Below are 22,101 nucleotides of genomic sequence, written 5' to 3'. Positions count from 1 at the left end.
CTTAGATATTAAACTTTTATCATAACTTTGCTTAATTTAAATAATTAGAAGCCATTGTATTACTGCTATCGTTAAAAGTGATAAGTAAAATATTTGTAAAAAAAAAAACATCACTGAAAATTTGGCAGTATCCGTTTTGACAGAATAGCGTCTGTCAAATTGAATGAAGGATTCATTCATTCATTGAATCATAATTCTTTGACAGATCAAATTCATACGCGAATAATGCCAACAAAAACTTTAAAGATGACTTACCAATTATGAATGATCTAATAATAAAAAAACTGAGATTGTAAATCAAGTAACTCTAGAATAGGAAATAGGAAAATACTGATCTATGTCAGTCATTTCTGACATAAATATTGTTTTATTTATATATTATGCTATGGAAAAGCATATTCCACCAACAAAACTTGCTCTTAGATTTATCTCTTTTAATACAATAAGATATAGCTCTATCATGCTTACACATATAGTATATCCTAACCACAAGAGGAAAAACCCAACACCTGACGTCAAATTGACGCGATACCATTGGTTTGAATAACCTTTAATATTCAGTATGGGTTTGCGATAAAATGGCGATTTGAACGTCAACGAATCGGTTATCGGAACTTTGGAAATAAAATGAAATTAGTTAAGTGATATATAGCAGAATATAGCTGAGATATTCATTAGTAATTTTTACTTCCAAAGTTCCAATAAAAGCAGACGCAGACGTTCAAAACGCAATTATTTCACGAATCTATAATTAATGTCATATATTATTCAAGGTCTCGAAGAATGTCAAAGTTAATTCAATGTCAAAGTCATTTCAATGTGAAAACCAATTTAATGTCAAAATCATTTCAATGAACAAGTTTTGTTCATGTCTTTGTGATCAGAACCGGCTATGGTTAAAATTATCACAGATTAAGCTTACAAATCTGAAAATATACAATTCTGTTTTAGAATATGAACATTTGTCGAATATGATGTATAAAGTATTAAATATTGAACATTTTGATTTTATTATTGGTATTATTTTTTTATCATTCAAATGTCACAATTATTGTATTTATACTGTTCTTTTTTTAATTTTTTATTATTTTAGCACAAACGAGACAAATTTTATTTTTTTTATAGAATATTGAATCTTTTAATTTTAAGATTTATTTAATAATTATTTTCTGATTAAATTCCAAAAAGACGTAATTGTTAAAAAAATAACATTGTTGGAAATAAAATATTGCTTAATTAAATGTGTTACTTATTTAAAATAAATATCATTCTTAGGTTTAATTGTCTTTGACATTATATATTGTATTCTAAACTTTAATTTTTGTATTCTTAATTCCTCGTAAAAAAACACGAAAAGCCTCATTATGTTGCCAATTTTTTAGAAGAGGTCGTGCTCCATGAAAGTAGTTAATTTTTTTTTTAAATAAAATATTAATTCGTCACAAAAAATGACTTAAGTCAAATTATAATATTTTAATTATTATAAAAAGTTCTGATTGCACTAAGGCTATTTGTCGGGAATTAGACGTAGAGTTCTCGACTCATTTCAGGAAGATGAATGAGTGTGAAAATTTAATCTAGTATCGAAAGCATAACAAAAAGTGGGCAAAGAAATCAATAAAAAAGCCGTAGGTAATACCGTATCGTTTATTATTAAACATCTTCGTTAGCACAATCATTAGTGGTACAAACAGCATTGCCATTTGATAGACAATAGCACACATTACAATCCAATTTATAAGAACGCCCCGCAGAACAGGGTGCGTTATATGGCATCTGTACCGGGACTATATCTACCGGTAGATTATCGATCGAACGCTCGACACAAACTTTAGACGTACACATATACGTTTTACCATCTGATAAACAGCGGCACATGTTGCAATTATTCCGATACACATGCAACGGTTCGCAGTAACCGTCTTGGGTATCGACTGATTTCAATTTCGTTTCTTTCGTCCGTTCATTTAACACCAGATTTTGGACACATTGGTCATCCATTTGACATACTTGATGCTTTACATCGTCCTCCATATAACAATAACAAAGTTTGCAATCAACCTTGTAGTATGATCTCTCAACGCAATCCTGTTTTTGGATTTCCATCGGACTTCTCAGGCCGCAATTTTCAACTGTACAGTCAACAACTTTAGTGCCGCCCCTTAGCTTAACACATTTACAAGTGTTGCAATCTCTTTTGTACTGTGTACCAGATAAGCAGCTCTGGTCGTCCGGGGGTGCAACCGCATTCCTAAGTTGAACACCCTCACCAATTTTGAATTGTGATTTTAGTTTTACGTCACGCGGTTCGATGCATTTCTTTGCGGTGCAAAATAGATTACGTTTTCTATCACAATGGCAGTAGTTGCAGTTCATCTTGAATATTTCACCGGTTTTCTTTCCATTGCAGTAGCTGTCATAATTGTTTCTAGCTATCGGTTGTTGATCTGTAAACGTTATGTCACGGCTTTTTTCGTTCACACAGTTATCACATACGAGTTTGTTATTACCGACGCATAAACACTTCATACAGCCGAGCTTGTATTGAATTTCGGCATTACATGGTCCGTATACTTCTAAATTGTTATTAGTTACATTGGTGTCCGATATCAACGGCGGACCTTCTTTTACATCTAGAATCGGATACGGTGAATCATCGCATTCTCTTTTTGTACATAACTTCGGATCCAAAAAGCCTGTATATGGGCAGAAACAGACATTGCAACCGACAAAGTAAAGCTTGGTGGGAGTGCATGGTTCCCAATCTGTTAAATTCGTTTTTCCTGTAAGGTTAACCACGTATAGAACAAGGAAGAGAGCTTTACAGACTGGATTAGGCCAGTTGCCGTCTTCGTCGCAAACACACAGCACTTTCCCGCGTTGGTAATGCACTCCTGGTGAGCAGGACGTTGCTTTAGAACGCCAAGCGCCACGTCCTTCCATTCCTACATCTATGTCCCGAATGGCATCTGTAAATAATGTGTTCTTAATACCTTATTATGTATGTTACCGTTTGAACTTGACAGTTATTGGCACTAACGTAAACGTTACTGGCGTCTAATGGCATGCCAATTAATATTTTAAATGTGAAACTGAGTTAATTTATTGTTATTTGTTTGTTGCACTTACACGTCTAAACTATTCGTCGGATCATTATAAAACTTTGTCGAGGGTACAAAAAGCGCATGTGCAACACCGACCAATTTAGTTTTTCCCTTAAAGGTAAGTCAATTTGGTTTTTAATCTTCTTAAAAAATATTTGTTATTTTATGATATATTTTTTTTTACACTGGGAATACATATAAATGTATGTACATACTTTCTAAACAATAGATCAACATTATTTATCAATGTATTTTGTTGTATTCTCCAAAAATTGGGGACATATTTTAAAGCGATCTACTAAATTCGTATTTGTCTGTTGGAGTTCTGTGTTATTAAATAAATAATTATTAGCAGCCTGTAAATTTCTCACTGCTGGGCTAAGGCCTCCTGTCCCTTTGAGGAGAAGGTTTGGAGCATATTCCACCACGCTGCTTCAATGCGTGTTGGTGGAATACACATGTGGCAGAATTTCGTTGAAATTAGACACATGCAGGTTTCCTCACGATGATTTCCTTCACCGCCGAGCACGAGATGAAATATAAACACAAATTAAGCACAGGAAAATTCAGTGGTCCCGGTCTGGGTTTGCACGCGTTCTAATAACTGGGCCATCTCGGCTCCTTAAATGATAAATATATATTATTGTTACCATTATAGTGTCCAAACATATCGATCTCGTCACACACGCGAGCTTTGCATTGATACCGTTGTCTAGAATCACACCAACACCAATTGCAATCGTTTAAAACAACGGAATTTTTTTTACATTTTTCACTCCATAATTTGTTTTCGAGCGCTGAAATATATCAAGGGAATTAAACTTCAGGATGAACATGTGGTTGATCATGAAAGGCCGCACATATATGCATTTGTCATGAAGAAGATTATTCATACTTAGCATCTTCGACATCAACTTAATTACCGTTTTTTTTTCCTGCGATCACCATGGGTACACTGGCAAAATTTATTCGATTAAAAAATTTATTCGATTAAATACCAAAACGAGTGGTATCCTTGCTACCATCTAATTTGATCATCTACATATGTATTCTCATTTACAAAATTTATTTTCAGTAAAGTTATTGAATTAAACCCGATTAAAGTCTACCTTAAATTTTGTCGGTATTTTTATATTCGTGGATCTATACTCTATTCCAATCATAACGGGAGAAAAAGCCAAACAAATAACATTTGACAGCAAATAGACGCGATGGCATTGGTCTAGACTCTAGAGCTTGATTAATCTATGATATTCAACATGGATTTGCGAAAAAAAGCCGTTTTGACCGTCGACGAAAATGTTATCGGAATTTTGGAAATTAAAATTAAGAGGATATAAATAGTTAAGTGTAATAGTGTTATATTATAAATAAAGGTATATTATATAATCATAAACTCTTAGTAGTGCACAATATAGACGAGCTATAAGCAAATCGCATGAAACACGTAAATCTAAAGTTTGTTTATCTTTAGTCCTGCTTCGACTGGAATAGGCTGTTAGGTGATTCATTTTTTCATGTTGGCTTAATACTGAGAAATAAATTACAAAATCTGACGTCGCTGTTATCGTGTATTTTATATTATATAGTATTCAAATCGTAACACATTAGCAGCCTGTAAATTTCCCACTGCTGGGCTAAGGCCTCCTCTCCCTTTGAGGAGAAGGTTTGAAGCATATTCCACCACGCTGCTCCAATGCGGGTTTGTGGATTACACATGTGGCAGAATTTCGTTGAAATTAGACACATGCAGGTTTCCTCACGATGTTTTCCTTCGCCGCCGAGCACGAGATGAATTATAAACACAAATTAAGTACATGAAAATTAGTGGTGCCTGCCTGGGTTTGAACCCGAAATCATGGGTTAAGATGCACGTGTTCTAACCACTAGGCCATCTCGGTTCTTTTTTTTCAAATCTTCTGTACCTGAATGTGTTCCTTGAATACCTTGTCTTTTTTAATGGGTTTGTACCCTGTTGGTGACACTGATACACGGTTGGGTGCAGGATTATTTTTTAATCATCAAAAATTTAATTCTTACCACCCTAACAAAATCGGACAACAATATATAAATTTCTATAAAAAATTCAAAAAGTTTACTCACGTTTTTGATGAGAGTATGTTAGAACTCCTGTTAAGTGGAATAGTAGTAAAATTAATAAGGAATACATAGCAAGACTAAATAATATTTAATTTTCGTTTAAAGAAAATCTCTTTACACAAACGTTGATCAGAAAAACTGTGAGTAAGTGTCACTACCCAAATCGTTGACTTTGACTTCATACCTTATTTTGTAATACAGTATGAAATTACCTCTAGTAATTAACAACGATGTTATTAATTGATTCTAACAAACGAAAAGATCCAATCAAACCTCCTATTAACAGTAAAAAGCCAACAATAATTAAATTTCTGTCAATACATGAAAATTTAATTGATTTAAGTATAATTTACTTCCAAGATTAAAATAAACGCAGTTTTCTTCCACTGGTCCTTATCGGTTTTTGTTATATACTAACGGTGTATATTTTTTGGGATTTTATTCAAGGCTTTAATGCAAATCATAAAATGGGTATAATCATGGCAACATAAAAGTATTAATTAAACCTTTATATATTTTACTAAATAAATATAGTAGATAATTTTAAAGTTGATTTACATAAAGCAACCACGATAAGATTGCAAAAGATATACATTTTATGTGTATATAAGCAACTGACTTGACACTTTAGCGGCTGGCATATGGCTGCGATATCCTTTATCATCGTTTTTTTTTGTTTCATTGCCTTCCTTGACCTTGATTATTAAAAAATAAAGTTGTCAATAGATTTAACAATCCAGATATGCCTAAAAATCAACATCCGGTATTAATCATTTCGAATTTGACAATGCTGTGCAGAAATTTGCAACAGTGGCACTGTCACTACGAAAAAAAATCTCTTTGAAATATAAATAACTTTTATAGGCGTTCGTGCAGGTCCGTTTTCTGCAAAAATGTTTCAACACTATTGATCTGCATGATTTGAACCCGCAAACTTATGAAATCGCGGCGTAAAATTGTTAACAAAAATCTTAAATAATACAGGACCAAGTTACGAACCTTGGGGTACACCAGTTGAAACAAAAATAAATAACCTGGCGATTACTTTTTTAGAAAAAACTTTGTTGAAATCTTAGGAGTTAAACCGTCCTAAGAGGATACCGTACAATGGGTAGAGCAATATCTTATTGAATGCTTTAGATGTTTCAATAACTATGTCGTCAATGTGAATATTGTACAAACATATAGGAAATCACAATATTTGCTTAATGTCATATTCCGGGCAACCTATTGTATCTTAATAGTTGATCGAACAGCACTACAAGCCTTTGGTTGATTGGTTAATTTTTTGACTATCGAATATTATACAGCGATAAACATTTATGCCGAGATGGCCCAGTGCCGCGTGCATCTTAAACATAGCGTGGAAACCTGCAGGAGTCTAATTTCAATGAAATTCTGTCATATGTATATCCACCAACCCGCATTGGAGCAGCGTGGTGGAATATGCTCCAAACTTTGTCCTCAAAGAGAGAGGAGGCCTTAGCTCAGCAGTGGGAAATTTACAGGCTGTTAATGTAATGTAATGTAAACATTTAAGCAACAACGCCTACTAATAACTATAGCCAAAACCAATTAACTTAAATCTTTATTATCTCTATATAGTGTAAGGCAAAGTCTCCATACGCATAGATCTCTTAAACAACGCAGCGGATTTTAATACGGTTTTCATAAATAAACAGCGTGATTCAAGAAGGTTTTAATGTATAATACTAGCATATTATGGAAGAGAGCCTAGAATTTTAACTTTCATAGCCAGAAAAACAAGGATTTTTCATTTTTTTTTAATCTAAAGTTTGTATACAGACTCTTATTGTACCCGTGTGAAACTGGGGCACGTAGCTAATACAAAAAACTAATAATGAGGAATATTATTCATGTATCATGTCACTGGCATGAATTATTTTTAAATTACACTGATATAAAATTAAAAACACTTGTATTACCACCACGCTTGTATTAATAATTTAAGTATAAATATTTCTCACAAATAAAGCAAGTTCATATTAATCAGTAAACACAATACCGATCACGTTTACGTTGACCAAGTTTTAATTAAATCACAAAATTGTTTTAAGAATCATTTAATTTTCAACTCTATTCCCATTCGAAAAACGTCGGTTTTGCATTAACACATTTCCTTTCGTCGCTTTTGTAGCAATGTTCTTCTATGATTACATTTTCATTTTCGCATTCGCACACAAAACATTCGTCCGTCATTTTTCCTGATTTATGACATTTGTGTAACGTATGATTTATATGTTTTATTTTAAGTGTTAGTTGAGTTTCTTCAATTTTAACATTATCAACTTCGTGTGTGACAGTTGTAACTGCAATATATGATCTTTGATTATTTATGTCTCGATAGACAGTTGAAGCTGAGAACGCGTTGAAAATATAGCGGCCAACGGTTGGCCACTAGTAAACGCACACTAAAGTAAAGATACAGCTAAAGTTGTACGATGTTTGACGAGTGTCAAGCATGTCTGTCAAGCACTCCAAGATAATGAAGTAGGCTCTTTAGAATTAGTTAAATGACGACCTATTACTAAAACGCTTGTTTTAAAAAAAATATTTGTATCACTAATGCTCAAAACTTCTCCTCAAAGGGAGAAGAGATATAAGCCCCACAGTGGGAAAATTACATGCTGCCAATGTATCTATGTAACTATTCCATCAAAACTAAAATATAGCAACACTAAGTATCGATGCTTAGCGGTATAGTAAGTGTTGAGAAATTGGCATCTACCTAGACCATCTTATATAAGAGTATATTGATATACCATTTTTTTGATTTCTTCGGCCCATTGACAGGTAATTGAATCCAGGGAAAGCCTCTTCACAGTAGAACGATTTGGGCAGCGGACGACAAAAATTGTTAATATTGCCGACATAAGGACAGATGCACTGCATACACCTTATTTATAAATTTTAAATATACTGTCAATATAATATTTACATATTTAAATATGAATAATATATTTTATATTTCTTTAAAGTTATTTAATATACCTGATGATGTACATTGATCCAGGCGTGCATTCTTTTCTTTCAGCGCTGTGCGAGATATTGTATGAAAAGCAATCTTCGTGGATATCTCTACGAACTCTGATTCCAGGTCTTTGGAGTTCTCTATGACTACTACCCTAAATGCCAATCAACATTTGAATTAAAACATATATACATGTAAATATAGATATATACAGGAAACTAATACTTTACCCATTGTTTCAAGGGTTTCATAACGACATCCGAAGAAATATTTCCTTCATCACTTTTTTCATCACAAAGTAAAGGTTCGCAAGTTGCATAAATCTTCAAACCTAAATCGGGACATACACAAAAATCGCATCCGATTGTAAATTCCTCACCCGGAAAACATAAGTCTAGTTTCCTTGTTGTTGGGTCACGAACTTGATTTTGCAAGAGGCTAGGTGTTAGTTCAATGGTATTCCACGGTAGGGTACCGCATGTACTATTAGTGCATACCTTGTCGGCTTTATTGCCGTTTCTTGGACATACACACACCTTGCATTCATCACTGAACAGCTGACCTGGCACACAGTTATCGGTCCTCAAAAAACTCTTTTCACATTTGTTACTTGTGCATTTATCAACATTTTTAAGTCCATCGTGTGGACAGTAGCAAACATTACAGTCGACCTCATAATAAGCAAGAGGTTCACATGTAAATTTGTCATCTATGAATTCGAAGCTGCTAAAACAAATGTTTTTCGTGCATGCTCTGTCCGCTAATTTACCGCTTTCCGTACAAATACAAAAATTGCACTTAACTTTTGATATAGATCCGGGTACGCAGGTTTCATTCGGGTGTTCAACAGAATTTCGAAATGGATGTAATTTATGTGACTCTTGTATTTTTTGTTTAGCTTCACAGTCATCGTACGTACACCATTTAGGATCAATCTTACCGTTCTTGAAACAGTAACACGTGTTGCAATCAAAATTGACAAATGTATTTGGTTCACAATTCATATTTTCTGGATGTTTTATGCGAGATACTTGATTATAACTTTCAATGACAGAAGTGCATAGTTTATTTTTATCATCTTTGTAATTATTCTCTGGACATATACAATAACTGCCATTCTTGTAATATATTTGATTAGGCTTACAAGTACCATTTGCTCCAATATTATTTACATTCCTCTTATCTTTAAGATTATGGTCAATAAGACCATCTTTCAAAACTTTTTCCAAAATATTTAATTTACTTTGATAAGAGCAATTTCTGGTACAATATGTTTCATTGGTCAGTCCATTATTAAAACAATAACATTCCATACAAATAGGGACCAGTTCGCCGGTAATGCACGATCCTAGCTGCGTGTTATATTTGAAATCAGATGTTATAGAGCAATCCAGTTCAAGACAAGAATTTTCATTTACAGTTCCGTTTGAACAGTCACAATAAAGACATTTAGGTGCCGTAAAAGTATACGGAACACATTGTTTTGAACCGCTTCTCAAAAAGTTCACACGTTTGGAATTATTGCAATTAACTTTTGTACAAAGTTTCTCGTTTGGTATGCTATTATTTGGACATCGACAGACATTGCAATCATTTCTATAAAGTGTACCAGCAATACACTTACTCTGATGTGCTTGAAATTGACATTTCTCTAAGCATTTATCGGCGACGAAGTCACCATTTTCAGAACAAAGACATTGCACACATGGAAATAAGTACATGACGCTGGGCATACAGTTCATTTTGGTAACTGTTGTGATGTCGACAGTCTGTGAGTCTACATTACATGATTTGTCAATAGAACATTTAGCATCAGACGATATCCCTGATGCTGAACAAATACAAAGACTACAATTGACATAGTATGATTGAAAAGGCGTGCATCTTTGACTATATTCAGACAGACTTTGACTGGAAGATTTTGTCGTATTATGACAATACGCGCTAGTGCATTGAAGTTGACTGTTGCTTTTACAAATACATTGCTTACAACCTTGCCAGATTATTTGACCGGATTCACATGACTGCCTTCGTGGTATCGTTTTGCAATTATCGTCAGTCCACCTGCCTTGATAATTGCAGAAGCAAACACGACCGTTCAGTACAAAATACGTATTCGGCACGCAAACACCTTAAAGAAAAAGATTTTGAGAAAATGTTATCATAAAAAATATAATGCGAGCTTAAATTAACTTACTTTGTAAATTTATTTTATGAGGAAGATGTGATAATGAAACTAAAAATAGCACACCATGGAACATATTCTAATATCTAATAGAAAAACATATTTTTAATGTAAACCTATAACTATAAAATTAATTTCACGCTTAAAATGTACTAAGAATTGACTTGTGATTAATAAAAGACTTTATTGAAAAGACTTTTTTAATTAATTTCGCAATCTGCAATAAAATGATATAAACATTTTACTTTCGTAGCATTAAATTAAAAATACTATTGTTTCATACCTAACATTAGTCAATTTAAGAGAACAGTCATAAAAAAAATGTTATATGTAATGTATTTTAACCAACCTTTGATGAGACGAGATATCAAAATATTATGACGAATTAAAAATACAGTTTGTGAAATATCTAATCTAAATGTCTATTTAACAAAACTGTAATATCGTATCTAAATCATTTTCATTTAGTAAGTATCAAAAATCATCCATCAACAATTTGATCTGCATTGTTTTCTATGCATTAATGAAAATTATTATACACATTGCTCATTGGATCAATTATTTATTTATTATCCTTTATTTTATGATTGATATATTTAAGTCACTCAAATCAAATCAAATTCCTTTATTTACAATTACTTTTGAAGCATTACACTTACTTTTGATTGTCAAATTAAACACTACCACCGGTTCGGAAAGGAAAACTCTGACCAGAGAAGTACTGGCGAAGTAACTCAGCGGGTATTGTTTGTTTTTTTTTTTGTCAATATATGATTATTTACATATATTAAATATCAAAGGAATTTGTTAGGAGGTGCTCGTTTAATTCCCAAGATGACCCTAAACAATAAACCTGAACCCATGGTTTTGGATCGAGCAGCGTGCCAAGCAATAATTGTTGATATCGTGTTCCACTTGAGGATAATCACGGTAAAGCTGAAAAAGAAAATTTAAGCAAATATTTGGATCTTGTTTGTGAAATTCCTGCAGTATGAAATATTTATTCAACGATCATTGTTCCTAATGTAGTCTTTGTTAAAAATGAAGAGTTTCGTCCAAAACCTAAAGAAACTAACGCTTATTTTTTCGATGAAAGATCGGATACAGAGGAGAGTGTTACTCGAGAAGAATGTAGAGTTTCCTGAGGAGAAACCTTAAACATCGTTAGTCTGGGTAAATCTCCGCTTGATGGATCACTCGAAAATATGACGAGCGAAATAAAAGATAAACAAGAACTGATGTAGAGTACAAAGATATTGTAACATTTATTGGCATTTTTTTTCCGTACATAGCATTTTACCGTTTGTTAAACAAAAGCACGTATTACATTCAACTTTCATTGTACTTCCTGGTTTACAATTATTTCCCGAATTAAGAGATACCATTGATTTTCTTAACACTAAATTCAACAAATTGTCAAATACATTCGGAAGTTTGAACCTTAAGATTTTATTTTTACTTAGATTCTCGTCCTCCTTAGACTGCCCATCAGCATCGGTTAAGGTTACTTTTCTAACTTCATGTTTTTTTATCTTCGACTTTTCAGATTCAGATAAATCATTATAATTTTTAACACGTTTGTTCTTAGCTTTGTTGGCTGTAAATTGGTTGTATTTCGTATTATTTTCTTCAATAGTCTCTGATTCATTTTCATCTGATTCAACGCTGGATTTATTAATTTGTTTATGGCCATTGTTTTCACTTTGTTCCCCATATCTTAAAGGCTTATTGTCGTTCTTTAGTTCTTTCATGTCTTGCATAAGGTTATCATCACATTCACTTAATGCATACGTACCAAGTTTCACTTTCGTGCCTTCATTTTTATTGTTGCATATTAACCTATGTTCATTTACGCAATAGCAGATTCGGCAAGGAGCAAACGAATACCATTTATTTGGTTCACATTTAGTCTCTAAAGAACTAGAACGTCTAGATTTTTCCATAGCTTTACATTCATGCTTTGTACATTGATCTTTATCAATCTTGCCATTTCTACCACATCGACAAACATTGCATTCAATAAATATAAGTTTACCCGGTTCACAATTTGTCTCATTAGCTTTTAATGTTTGGAAACGTAAACGACATTGATTATTTGGCCATTCCCCATTTTCGTTACAAATGCATGTGATATTTTCAAATTTGTACGTCTTATTACGTTCACAGATCGTCGAGTCTAATGAATACAAAAAAGACATATATATTTATAAACATATATGATATAAATTGAAAAATATTTGTTAACGATATACTTACCAGCATTGATTATATTTAAATTACTTAAATGTAAAACGATTACTAACAAATATAAACCTACCATCGTCTTGTAAAACTAATTTGTAGTAGTTCTGGTAAAGGAAACGACCTTATATGGCTCAGTAGATTTAATATCGATCACGTTTAATTTTAACAAGTTTTAATTGATAAACATGATATAACAACACTCATTTAATTTACAACTTTATTGCCAATGAAAAGAGTTGATTTTTCATTAAAAGAATATTATTATGTTCTGCTCCGATTCAATTTTTATTTTCACATTCATATACAAATAATTCATCTGTATTCTTACAGGTTTTCGGATTTAATATATTGTTTGATTTAAGTGTTTCAATTTTTATGTTCGTATTCAATTTTTTTAAATCTATTTTATCAATTGAGCTTTGTGATCTAGTACAGGAAGACCGATGGGCTTTTTTAAATGTGGTAATAAGTATGAATCATAATTATAAATATATAAAAAATCATATGTTTTAAAGGGAAATATAGTTAACGAATTGATAATATGAGAATGAACTTTGCATTCTGAAATCAAGCTATTCCAAATAAAGAAGGGGTTGCCATTTCTCAGTTTATCCGCTTCTTAAATGGCAATTCATTTCCGTTGTTCAGTTTAGGTTTTTTTAGTATCTATAATTACTAATAAACAGTTTATTCGATTATTTAATTCAAAAGAGACAATTTAATTAATTGAATCAATTTAATTTATTTATATATATGTGATTACAAAATTAGAGACCATGTTTTTCCAAATAAGTTTCTCTCTCCTGCAAATTCTTTGTCTGCGAATAATTTAGACAGACTTTCTGAGTACACCGTAAAGTACCGTCCGATTGGCAGTAGCAATCATTACAATGGATTCTAAAACAAAAAAAAACATCTTGCTATATGTTTCTTCGTAATTATTATACTAATATCTACGATACGGGAAACTGAAACATTTTTATGGTATTGATGATATTGATACACCTGATGGTGATCACCACCGCCGATAGACATTGGCGCTGTAAGAGATATTAAACATTGCTTACATTGCCAAAGCGCCGTCTAGTGTAATTAATTAATTAATACTTTAAAAAAATATAAAAACTCGAAAAATGCAAAAATATAAATACCATAAAAACACATTTGCTAGCACGTAAACCCGTTGGTCCTGAACCTAACCTCTCTTGTGTCTTGTCGGTGTGCCGTTCCATTGACCCATGAGAGGAAAAGACAGCACATCTATCTTTTTACAAATACAGGTGCGTTAAGTCTATATGGCTTATATTAGGTCAAAGTATCATGTTTTATTATGATGTTCTTAATTTAATGCACATAATATTTCAAATAAAGATAATTCACAAATATAATTACTTATAAGACGCTAAAGGTTCACAGGTATCCTTCTTGACATCGAGGGTTAATTTTATTTTAGCCCGAGTCGAAGACAATGTCTGTATGTCGGACGGAGTACATCGGTCTATCGCATTACATTCGCTTCGATTGTTTACACATTTACATTCACTGCAAAGTTCATTGTAATCCTCTGTACATGGCTGCCCTGAAAAATTATCATACATATATTACCAGTCATTCGTTTTATTTCCTACTAGCTGTGTCCGCGACTTCGTGCACCGCCTGAATTTAAGTTATTTGGACTTTGCAGCGTGACTTTATTTTAATTTTATATATAATTTCAAAATAAAAGTAACCTAAGTTATTCTTATTACATAAGCTATCTGTTAGTGAAAGTTCAGTCAAAATCGGTCCAGCCGTTTTAGAAATTAGTCGGAATAAACAGACAAATAGACAAGAATTGTATAAAATGTTATTTTGATATATGTACCGTGTATACATACATATGCATTTAGTAAAAAGCGATTATTTTAACATTACAAACAGACTATCCAATTTTATTATATGTATAGATTCTTCGTATCATATTCCAAATTATAAAAAAAATTGTTTCCATTTCTCAAAAGAATGGCCTCAAAAAATATGTGAAGCCTTTGATTTTGTGTCTGAATTATTAATTAAAATATGTTCCAGAACACCACCGTTTCTTTTAAGTGATCGCCGTTAGCAAAATCGGCATATTCTTAATATTATCGATACCTGTGAGTTTGTGGGCATGGAGTTCCGCATAATCGTTCACATTCAAACAATATTTCATCGTACAAAGGAGGTTATGTCCTTGTGAACAGAAGCAAAGATTACACGACACGCGATATACTTTTCCAGGCTCACATTCAGTGCCCATGTGTGGCAACTGTGGTATATCTATCGCTGAACGAGTTTCGATTTGAGCGATTTCTTCATCATTTACACGATCTATGAAATCATAAATAATAATTATTCCATACGACTCGATCCCATGCAGACGTTGACATAACCCGCACTGGGGAAGGTGCATTTTTTAACAAATATACATTGGCTGTTGCAACCGCCATCTTTGACCCCAAACAGCACAGTCATTTTTTCAAAGAACTTTTTTGTTCGAATAAGTCTCATCAGAGGAGGACCACGGCTGAGGACATGAATGACTGTACATTAATTAAACTAGTAAGGCTTAATTACTACCATACTTACTGGATAATACTTTTCTGCAAATCTTCGTACAGACAGCCACTTTTTGATCGTTGCAGAAGCATTTATTACAACCTTTCTTGTACATTTTACCAGGAACACAGTCGCCTTCGGGCAATTGTGGTAAACTGTTTTTATTTTTCTTAAGCATTTCTTTCTCTGTTTTCTTATTCGATTTGTTATATCTTTTCTTTTTTATGTTCAATCGATAATATTTTCTAACATCTCCAACTCCTTTTAGTATCGTTCTCTCCAGACAAGCCATTTTGGTACACAAAAGGGTGTCCTTGTCTCCGCATCTGCACGTGTTGCAGGACATTTTATATATTTTACCGGGCACACAGCTCTGTCCTTTTTGAATCTCTGGCAATTCGTTATGTTTGACTTGATAATATTTAGCTAAAATAATAAAGTTAATTTTAAATCCATAAATATATAAATACACTTGAATATCATATAAAGCATGAAAGAAAATCCAATATGCTAAGTCTTTATTAAGTAGTCCTTTTAACTCACAGGCATTGTCCGCACGTTTAGAGAATCGATTCATAATCGACCTCTTTTTATTTTTATTTTTTATAGCTTATTTTTTCATGTCGTACTGTCACTTGTCACATCATTCTTGTTTAGAGATTTACCATAAAAAGTTTATCTTAGATTAGACGATGAATCAATAAAAAATCAAAATTAATTTACTTTACAAAAACCTTTATGAGCTAGACTTTGGAATCAACTAATTTAAATTGAATATCTTATATTGTTTTTTTAAATACTTCAATAAAAAGTATGTCGATGTTACAATTGATACTGCTACAAATTCAAATTTATTCATTGGTTCCAAAAAACACCTTCAAATAAATTCATTATTAGTTCAAAATTTATGTCCAAATTTGGAGAGATCAACTTTTTGATCTCTGAAGCATGGTCTTTTCGTCCACAACGGTAAATGTATCGTGTATGTTATCTGGATAATGTCAAATGGCACAATCTACTAAGAAAAAGCGTACCACTCTTATTTGATCGTAGAGTATCTTTGGCCGTGACTCCAATGGGTCGAAGGTACTGGAAAGTTTCCCTGCAGTTATGAGACATCCATTTTCCTTCAAAGTTACAAGTGCAGATGATATCTTCAAATCTATAGGTCATATGCGGTTGACATTCGTATTTATTAGGTTTACTCAGATTCACTGTAAACAAGTTTAAAATTAGTATTTTTAATTAAAATAGATAACTTTTGGTAGGCCTTTATAAGGATTCGCATTTTCAAAACAATATTCTGGCGCCAAGCAGTAACACATATTATTATGTTCCAGTTTGAAGGGTAAGTCATTGTAGTTACAGGTATAAGGGACGTATCGTCTTATTTTCAAGGTTGATGGCGCATTGGCGATGTAAATGTCTTACACGTCTATGGGCAGTGGTACACATCCAGGTTACATATTGTCCTGTCCTACCTAAGAAATAAAAAAAAGGATTTATTTTGGACCTAATAGAAAACCATTTTTCATAGGAAATTTTAAATAAATATGAGTCCATAAATGTTTCAATGCTCGGTAAAGGCCTCGTCGCCACACCACACCAATATTACTCGCATTATATTAAATTACTATAATACATGTTGTTCTTATGAGCAAAAAACGCGGTAAAAATGTAAACCTATCGATGATAAGACCATAAAATTATTTCCAAAACGTTATGTCAATTTGATGATTTTTTTTTCTTATTCATATGCCATCAAAAGTTGAAAATCATTCCGATGTCAGTTGACGACATTTTTGTTATACCACGGCAATATTGGCTCACCATTTGCGGTCTCTGACAAGTCCTCTAAATTACAAAAGCACTTGTGACATGGGCCTATCACTGATGCTGAAGGTACGCATGGTTTTTAGAAATTCGCTGACAAATTTCATTAAGCGTGTTTATCATGTAATTAATAAACTGTGATATTACGTTGGGTTCCGCCCACGCTTTAGGGAGGGGGGGGAGTGTTAAGGCATATACTCGGGATAAAATGATTATAATCTATGTTTGCGCCAAGTTTCATTAAAATCTGTTCAGCAGATCTGGTGCGATTAACATAAACATCAACTAGTCCAAACTTTAGCATATCTAATATAAGTAAGGTAAATAAAATATATACAAAAAAATCCTAATAATTTTATGGGTTAAAATTGAATGTTAGATAAGAGCAAGCCATTCATGGAAAACTGAATGTAAAAAATAATAATGATACAACTCACATAATAAAGACTCTACTTCGCACAAATTTACATGAAGAATTGTAATTATTATCACTACCCAATACATATTTCACTTTTATTAATAAACGATTAAACGCTGGCAATAATAACGGCCCTAAAGGTTAAATTAAACAAACAAATTTCATACGTTAAAGCTAATTAACTGTTATGGATACAAAATTCCATGTTAACGATAAGAGGTTTAGTAATTTCTACAGTAAATTAATTTTTAATTTATTCTTTTATTGCATACTAACTATTGATGAAGGTTTTATCTCGTAAGGTTATGTTAAAAATAAATAACAGAACCTTACTTAAGTATAAAGGCACAACAAGACATCAAACTCATTGTGATTAGTTTAGATGTGTGCCCTATTAATAAATATTTAAAACTATCTAAGTATATCTATAAAAATCTATGCATATATTTCTACCACAAAGTATTACACACCTTCCAGTAACGGTTATTAATAATAATATCAATCTTCTTAATATTCTATACTATAGAGCGATTTGTCGTTGACATGGCGCAGTGGTGACATTCTGATTTTGACCAATAACACGCCACTCTTTACATAGACATGAAGTTATGTTTTAATAGTACAAATTATTTGATACTCAATCACGCCAGTACGGCTGAAAGGATACGAGTGAAACTTTATAGCTAGGAGAAGACAACAAAAGCCAAATAAACAACATTTGACATCCAATTGACGCGATATAATTGGTCGAAACCTTGAATATAATCTATCGTATTCATAATGGATTTGTGAAAAAATGTCGTTTTGAACGTCGACGAAGCTGTTATTGGAGCTTTGGAAATAAATTACAGGGGTTATAAGTAGTTAGTAGTAGTGGAATAGTGTTCATAAACAAATACATATATATTAATTAAGATATGTTTCTAGTGCTGATTACATAAGTAAGGTTTGTTTATTTCCATTCCTTCTTTGATAGAAATAGTATCTGGATACAAAATAAATCACAGTTCTCTAACACTAACAAGCGATCGTTTGACATTTCTATAAATGAAAGTTATTAATGTACTAGGTTTGTTATCATAAGCGTGTTGTAATCGATTCGTTCGATTTGAAATTAATACAACATAATGATTGTTACTTCTAATAGAGGCGTTCAGCAAGGGCGTATATTGGGTCCCGCTCTATTCATCCTATACCTATGAATCCTATACAAAAAGGTTGTTTTTAGTGGCGAAGAAATTAAAATAAAACAAATAGAAATGTTTTTAATCCCCTTAAATTGGTTTTAATTGATAAATAATTATTGACTGGTGCGCATATATCATAATGATGCATTTTTACGTACTCTTGTGAAAATAAATAAATTGTATTATTTTATTACTTTTAACTACGTAACTATAACGGATCTAACATGATGTCAGAAATCTGATGAAGACATTAAAATCATTTTGTTAAATTATTGCTATATATATCGACTTCCTCGTTGGTCAAGTGGCTAGATAAGACAACGCATACCGGGATCCTGAGGTCGGGTCCGGGTCGGGCCGATAAACACGTTGTTGGGTTTTTCAATCTTGAAATTCTCAGCCCGGAATTTGGTTTTCACTCCCGCTCCTCGGAAATTATTTTGCTCTCGCATCAGGTTATAAGAGAGATGGGGAACAGAGAGTGCAACCTGCATGCACACACATTTGGGCACTATATAATATGTAGTCTATAGTGTACCAGTCTCTTTGATATTGGCTAACGTGTCCGAAATCGTATCGTGGACATGACGTCATAATTATTACTATGTAAACCAGTTTAAGTTTTTTATCGCACATTATTTGATTATTACGTTAATAAACTGAAACGGTTGATATAGTTTTAAAAACATAATAAGTATGAATTTAAATTGGAACATGTGGAAGATGTTTGTAAAAATTGGGCAAGTGTACCATTAAAAATAAAACGATGATCATTGAATGACGAAACGTATTATATTTAACAATGACTGTAAACCAAATTGGAGTCAGTATTTTATTTAGCTTCTTAATCGTTTGAACCGTTTATGAGAATGAAAATATGTTGAAAATAAGTTAATCATTAAAATCCTCTAAACAAACCATCGTGGTACAAGATAAAGTCTTCTTTAGAGTACAAACACATGTGTTGCATTTAAATCTATATTTTTGTCCAGGATTGCAATCATCTTTCTCGTGTTCAACTTCAGTTAACTTAAAGAAATCATTATCCCTATATTTAGTTTTTGATTTTAATTTCTGACTTTTACAAATTTTATGTGTACAAAATAATTCTCCTTCACTGTCACAAATGCAGCTGTTGCAATCTATTGTATATTTTTGATACGGAAAGCAGGTATCATTCGTCATACTTTTACGGTTCGGATTTATATTTTGGATTATTTGATCGATTTTTGAATTATTTAATTCTTGGATTGTTTCCCCGTCTACTTTAACACAAAGTCGGTCGATGTAGTAATTAATATCGCTACAAATACATATCTCTTCATTGGTTCGAAGGAAATCTCCAAAATTGCAGAAATCAGCTTTGTGTCCTCCGAAGCATGGTCTTTTCGTGCATAATGATGATTTTATGATACCTGAATCATCGCAGTGACAAACGTTACAATCTACCAAGAATAAGGCGTTAGGCGTGCAAGTAATATTTGATCTTAAGGTATCTTTGGCCATAATTTCATTGGTTCGAAGATATTGAAAAGTTTCTCTGCAGTTATAAGACATCCATCTTCCATTATAGTTACACGTACAGAAGAGTTCTCCTAATTTATACATCATATACGTTTGACATTCGTCTTTGACAGATTTTCTTGGATTCACTGTGGAAAAATATTAAAAAAAAAATGTTTATCACTTAAGGATTTAATAAAAAATAAGATCGTGGATGTATCTTAAATGTTTTTATTATTGGCTCACCATTTTTCGGTATCTGACAAGTAGCGTGACATTCAAACACAGCTTCTGAATTACAAACGCACGTGTGACAAGGTCCTTTCGCTGTTGCTGTAGGTATGCATTTTTTCTGCAAATTTACTAGCAAATTTCATTAGGCATGTAAATTATTTAAAAATCTATAAAAAATATTATTTTATTATCACACTTGTATTTTTAGGGGTATTGTTTAGTAATTAATTTTTAGTTTAAGAATTTGATAAAATTCTATATGAATTAAGCCAAAACTCTAAGGAAGGACATAGGGTACGTTTTTATGGCTAGCTGAGGTCGACAACTAATCAAGAACAAAATTTTAAGCTGTGATGATAATACTACATAAGATATTTTTTATAACATTCGTTGAAAATAAAAAAGGGAAAATGCACCACATTGTCTTGAGCGTACACACAAATTCTAAGTTTAAAGTTACAAAAAAATTTGAAATTTACCCCATCCCCAATTTATTAACAAAATGTGGCTTGAGTGGCGCGTGTGAGGAAGGTATTATATACGCGATGTCTTTTTGATATTGTGTAAGCAACACTTCAATCGGTGACGTAAATGCCTAACTAACTCAATGAAATAATGTCTTCTATGTATGTGCTAACAATGAGCGGGCGTTCCTCAGGGATTAATTTTGATTCCTTTTTTGTTTTTGATGTACATAAAGTCTATCTAAATGATATTAATGATTTACGTTGTTTGTCGATGATATATCAAACGAAACAATAATGATGGAATCCTATTTTAGAAAAATCATAATAATACTCACTTAGTAAAGTCCCTACTTTCCATAAATGTAAAAGAAAAATGGATATTGCTATCAATATCCAACGCATGATTCACATTTATTAATCAACATCACCCAAAATAATTGCTCTTAAAATTAGATTTGATACGCTAATTTTATTGGATCAATCAATTTAACGATGTCTACTAAACAATGACTACAAAATTTCATGTTAACGATAAGACTAATTTGTTGATATTTGAAGTCTATTATATTTTGGTTATTTTCATAGTATTATGTTATATGGCATATTACTTTGGGGTAACGGTAAAGAGCTGTTCGGTATCAGTGATAAACATTGTATGAGCACCAGACGTAAGGATAAGCTTATAATGCCAAGTTTCCGACTCCGCAATGTTAATAAATCCTTCTTGGGGCAAGGTTCTATGATACAACTGCACAGATAAATTTTATCTTTGTCAATTCAATAATAATATTATAAAAAACATTAATAAATAAAGCATATTATTCAACACAAGATTATTTAGATGATAAACAAGATTATATAGATGATAAAAAAAGCTTCTTGGGGGTTATGTGTGTTAAATCCGCGTTTGATAACGGTGGTAGCATTACTTAATATAGTTCTGTAAAATGTTGATAAAAGCCTACTTGAATAAAGTCTATTTTGTCTTTCATTTGTTTTTGATTGGTGGGCCCACATATACAGACCTCTAATTTACTAAAGGACAGAGAAACTCCCTCGTCTCTGCGACAGTGGACAGCTGTAAAGCGGCGACATTTTCCCCTAAGTCTACACAACAAATACATTTAATTTTAAAGTAAAATGAATCAAATCTCATTCTACATTTTCCTTGACATAAAACTTTGAGTTTAACTTTCTTATATCAAATAAAAATTGTATTATTACTTGTCAAATACTCATCTACAATCTACTGTTATT

At 32.3% G+C, this 22,101-nt stretch overlaps 2 protein-coding genes across 2 annotated transcripts; both read right to left on the bottom strand.

Moving 5' to 3' along the window:
* Window positions 1–1,653: 1,653 nt before the first annotated feature.
* On the bottom strand, window positions 1,654–12,324 carry LOC125073537. Its single transcript, XM_047684397.1, has 7 exons — window positions 11,841–12,324; window positions 9,821–10,027; window positions 8,694–8,758; window positions 8,217–8,350; window positions 5,208–5,281; window positions 3,755–3,901; window positions 1,654–2,969 (listed from the first exon to the last, which is right to left on the bottom strand). The coding sequence occupies exons 1-7, from the start codon at window positions 12,322–12,324 to the stop codon at window positions 1,654–1,656; spliced, it is 2,427 nt and encodes an 808-aa protein (XP_047540353.1).
* A 1,068-nt stretch (window positions 12,325–13,392) lies between these two features.
* On the bottom strand, window positions 13,393–21,939 carry LOC125073536. The gene is made up of 8 exons (XM_047684396.1): window positions 21,889–21,939; window positions 20,390–20,495; window positions 20,113–20,292; window positions 16,268–16,291; window positions 15,233–15,613; window positions 14,759–14,974; window positions 14,018–14,204; window positions 13,393–13,522 (listed from the first exon to the last, which is right to left on the bottom strand). The coding sequence occupies exons 1-8, from the start codon at window positions 21,937–21,939 to the stop codon at window positions 13,393–13,395; spliced, it is 1,275 nt and encodes a 424-aa protein (XP_047540352.1).
* Between the last annotated feature and the right edge of the window lie 162 nt (window positions 21,940–22,101).

This window comes from Vanessa atalanta, chromosome 24 (assembly GCF_905147765.1).
Source record: "Vanessa atalanta chromosome 24, ilVanAtal1.2, whole genome shotgun sequence".
NCBI lineage: Eukaryota > Metazoa > Arthropoda > Insecta > Lepidoptera > Nymphalidae > Vanessa > Vanessa atalanta.
This window is presented reverse-complemented; position numbering and strand designations above follow the sequence as displayed.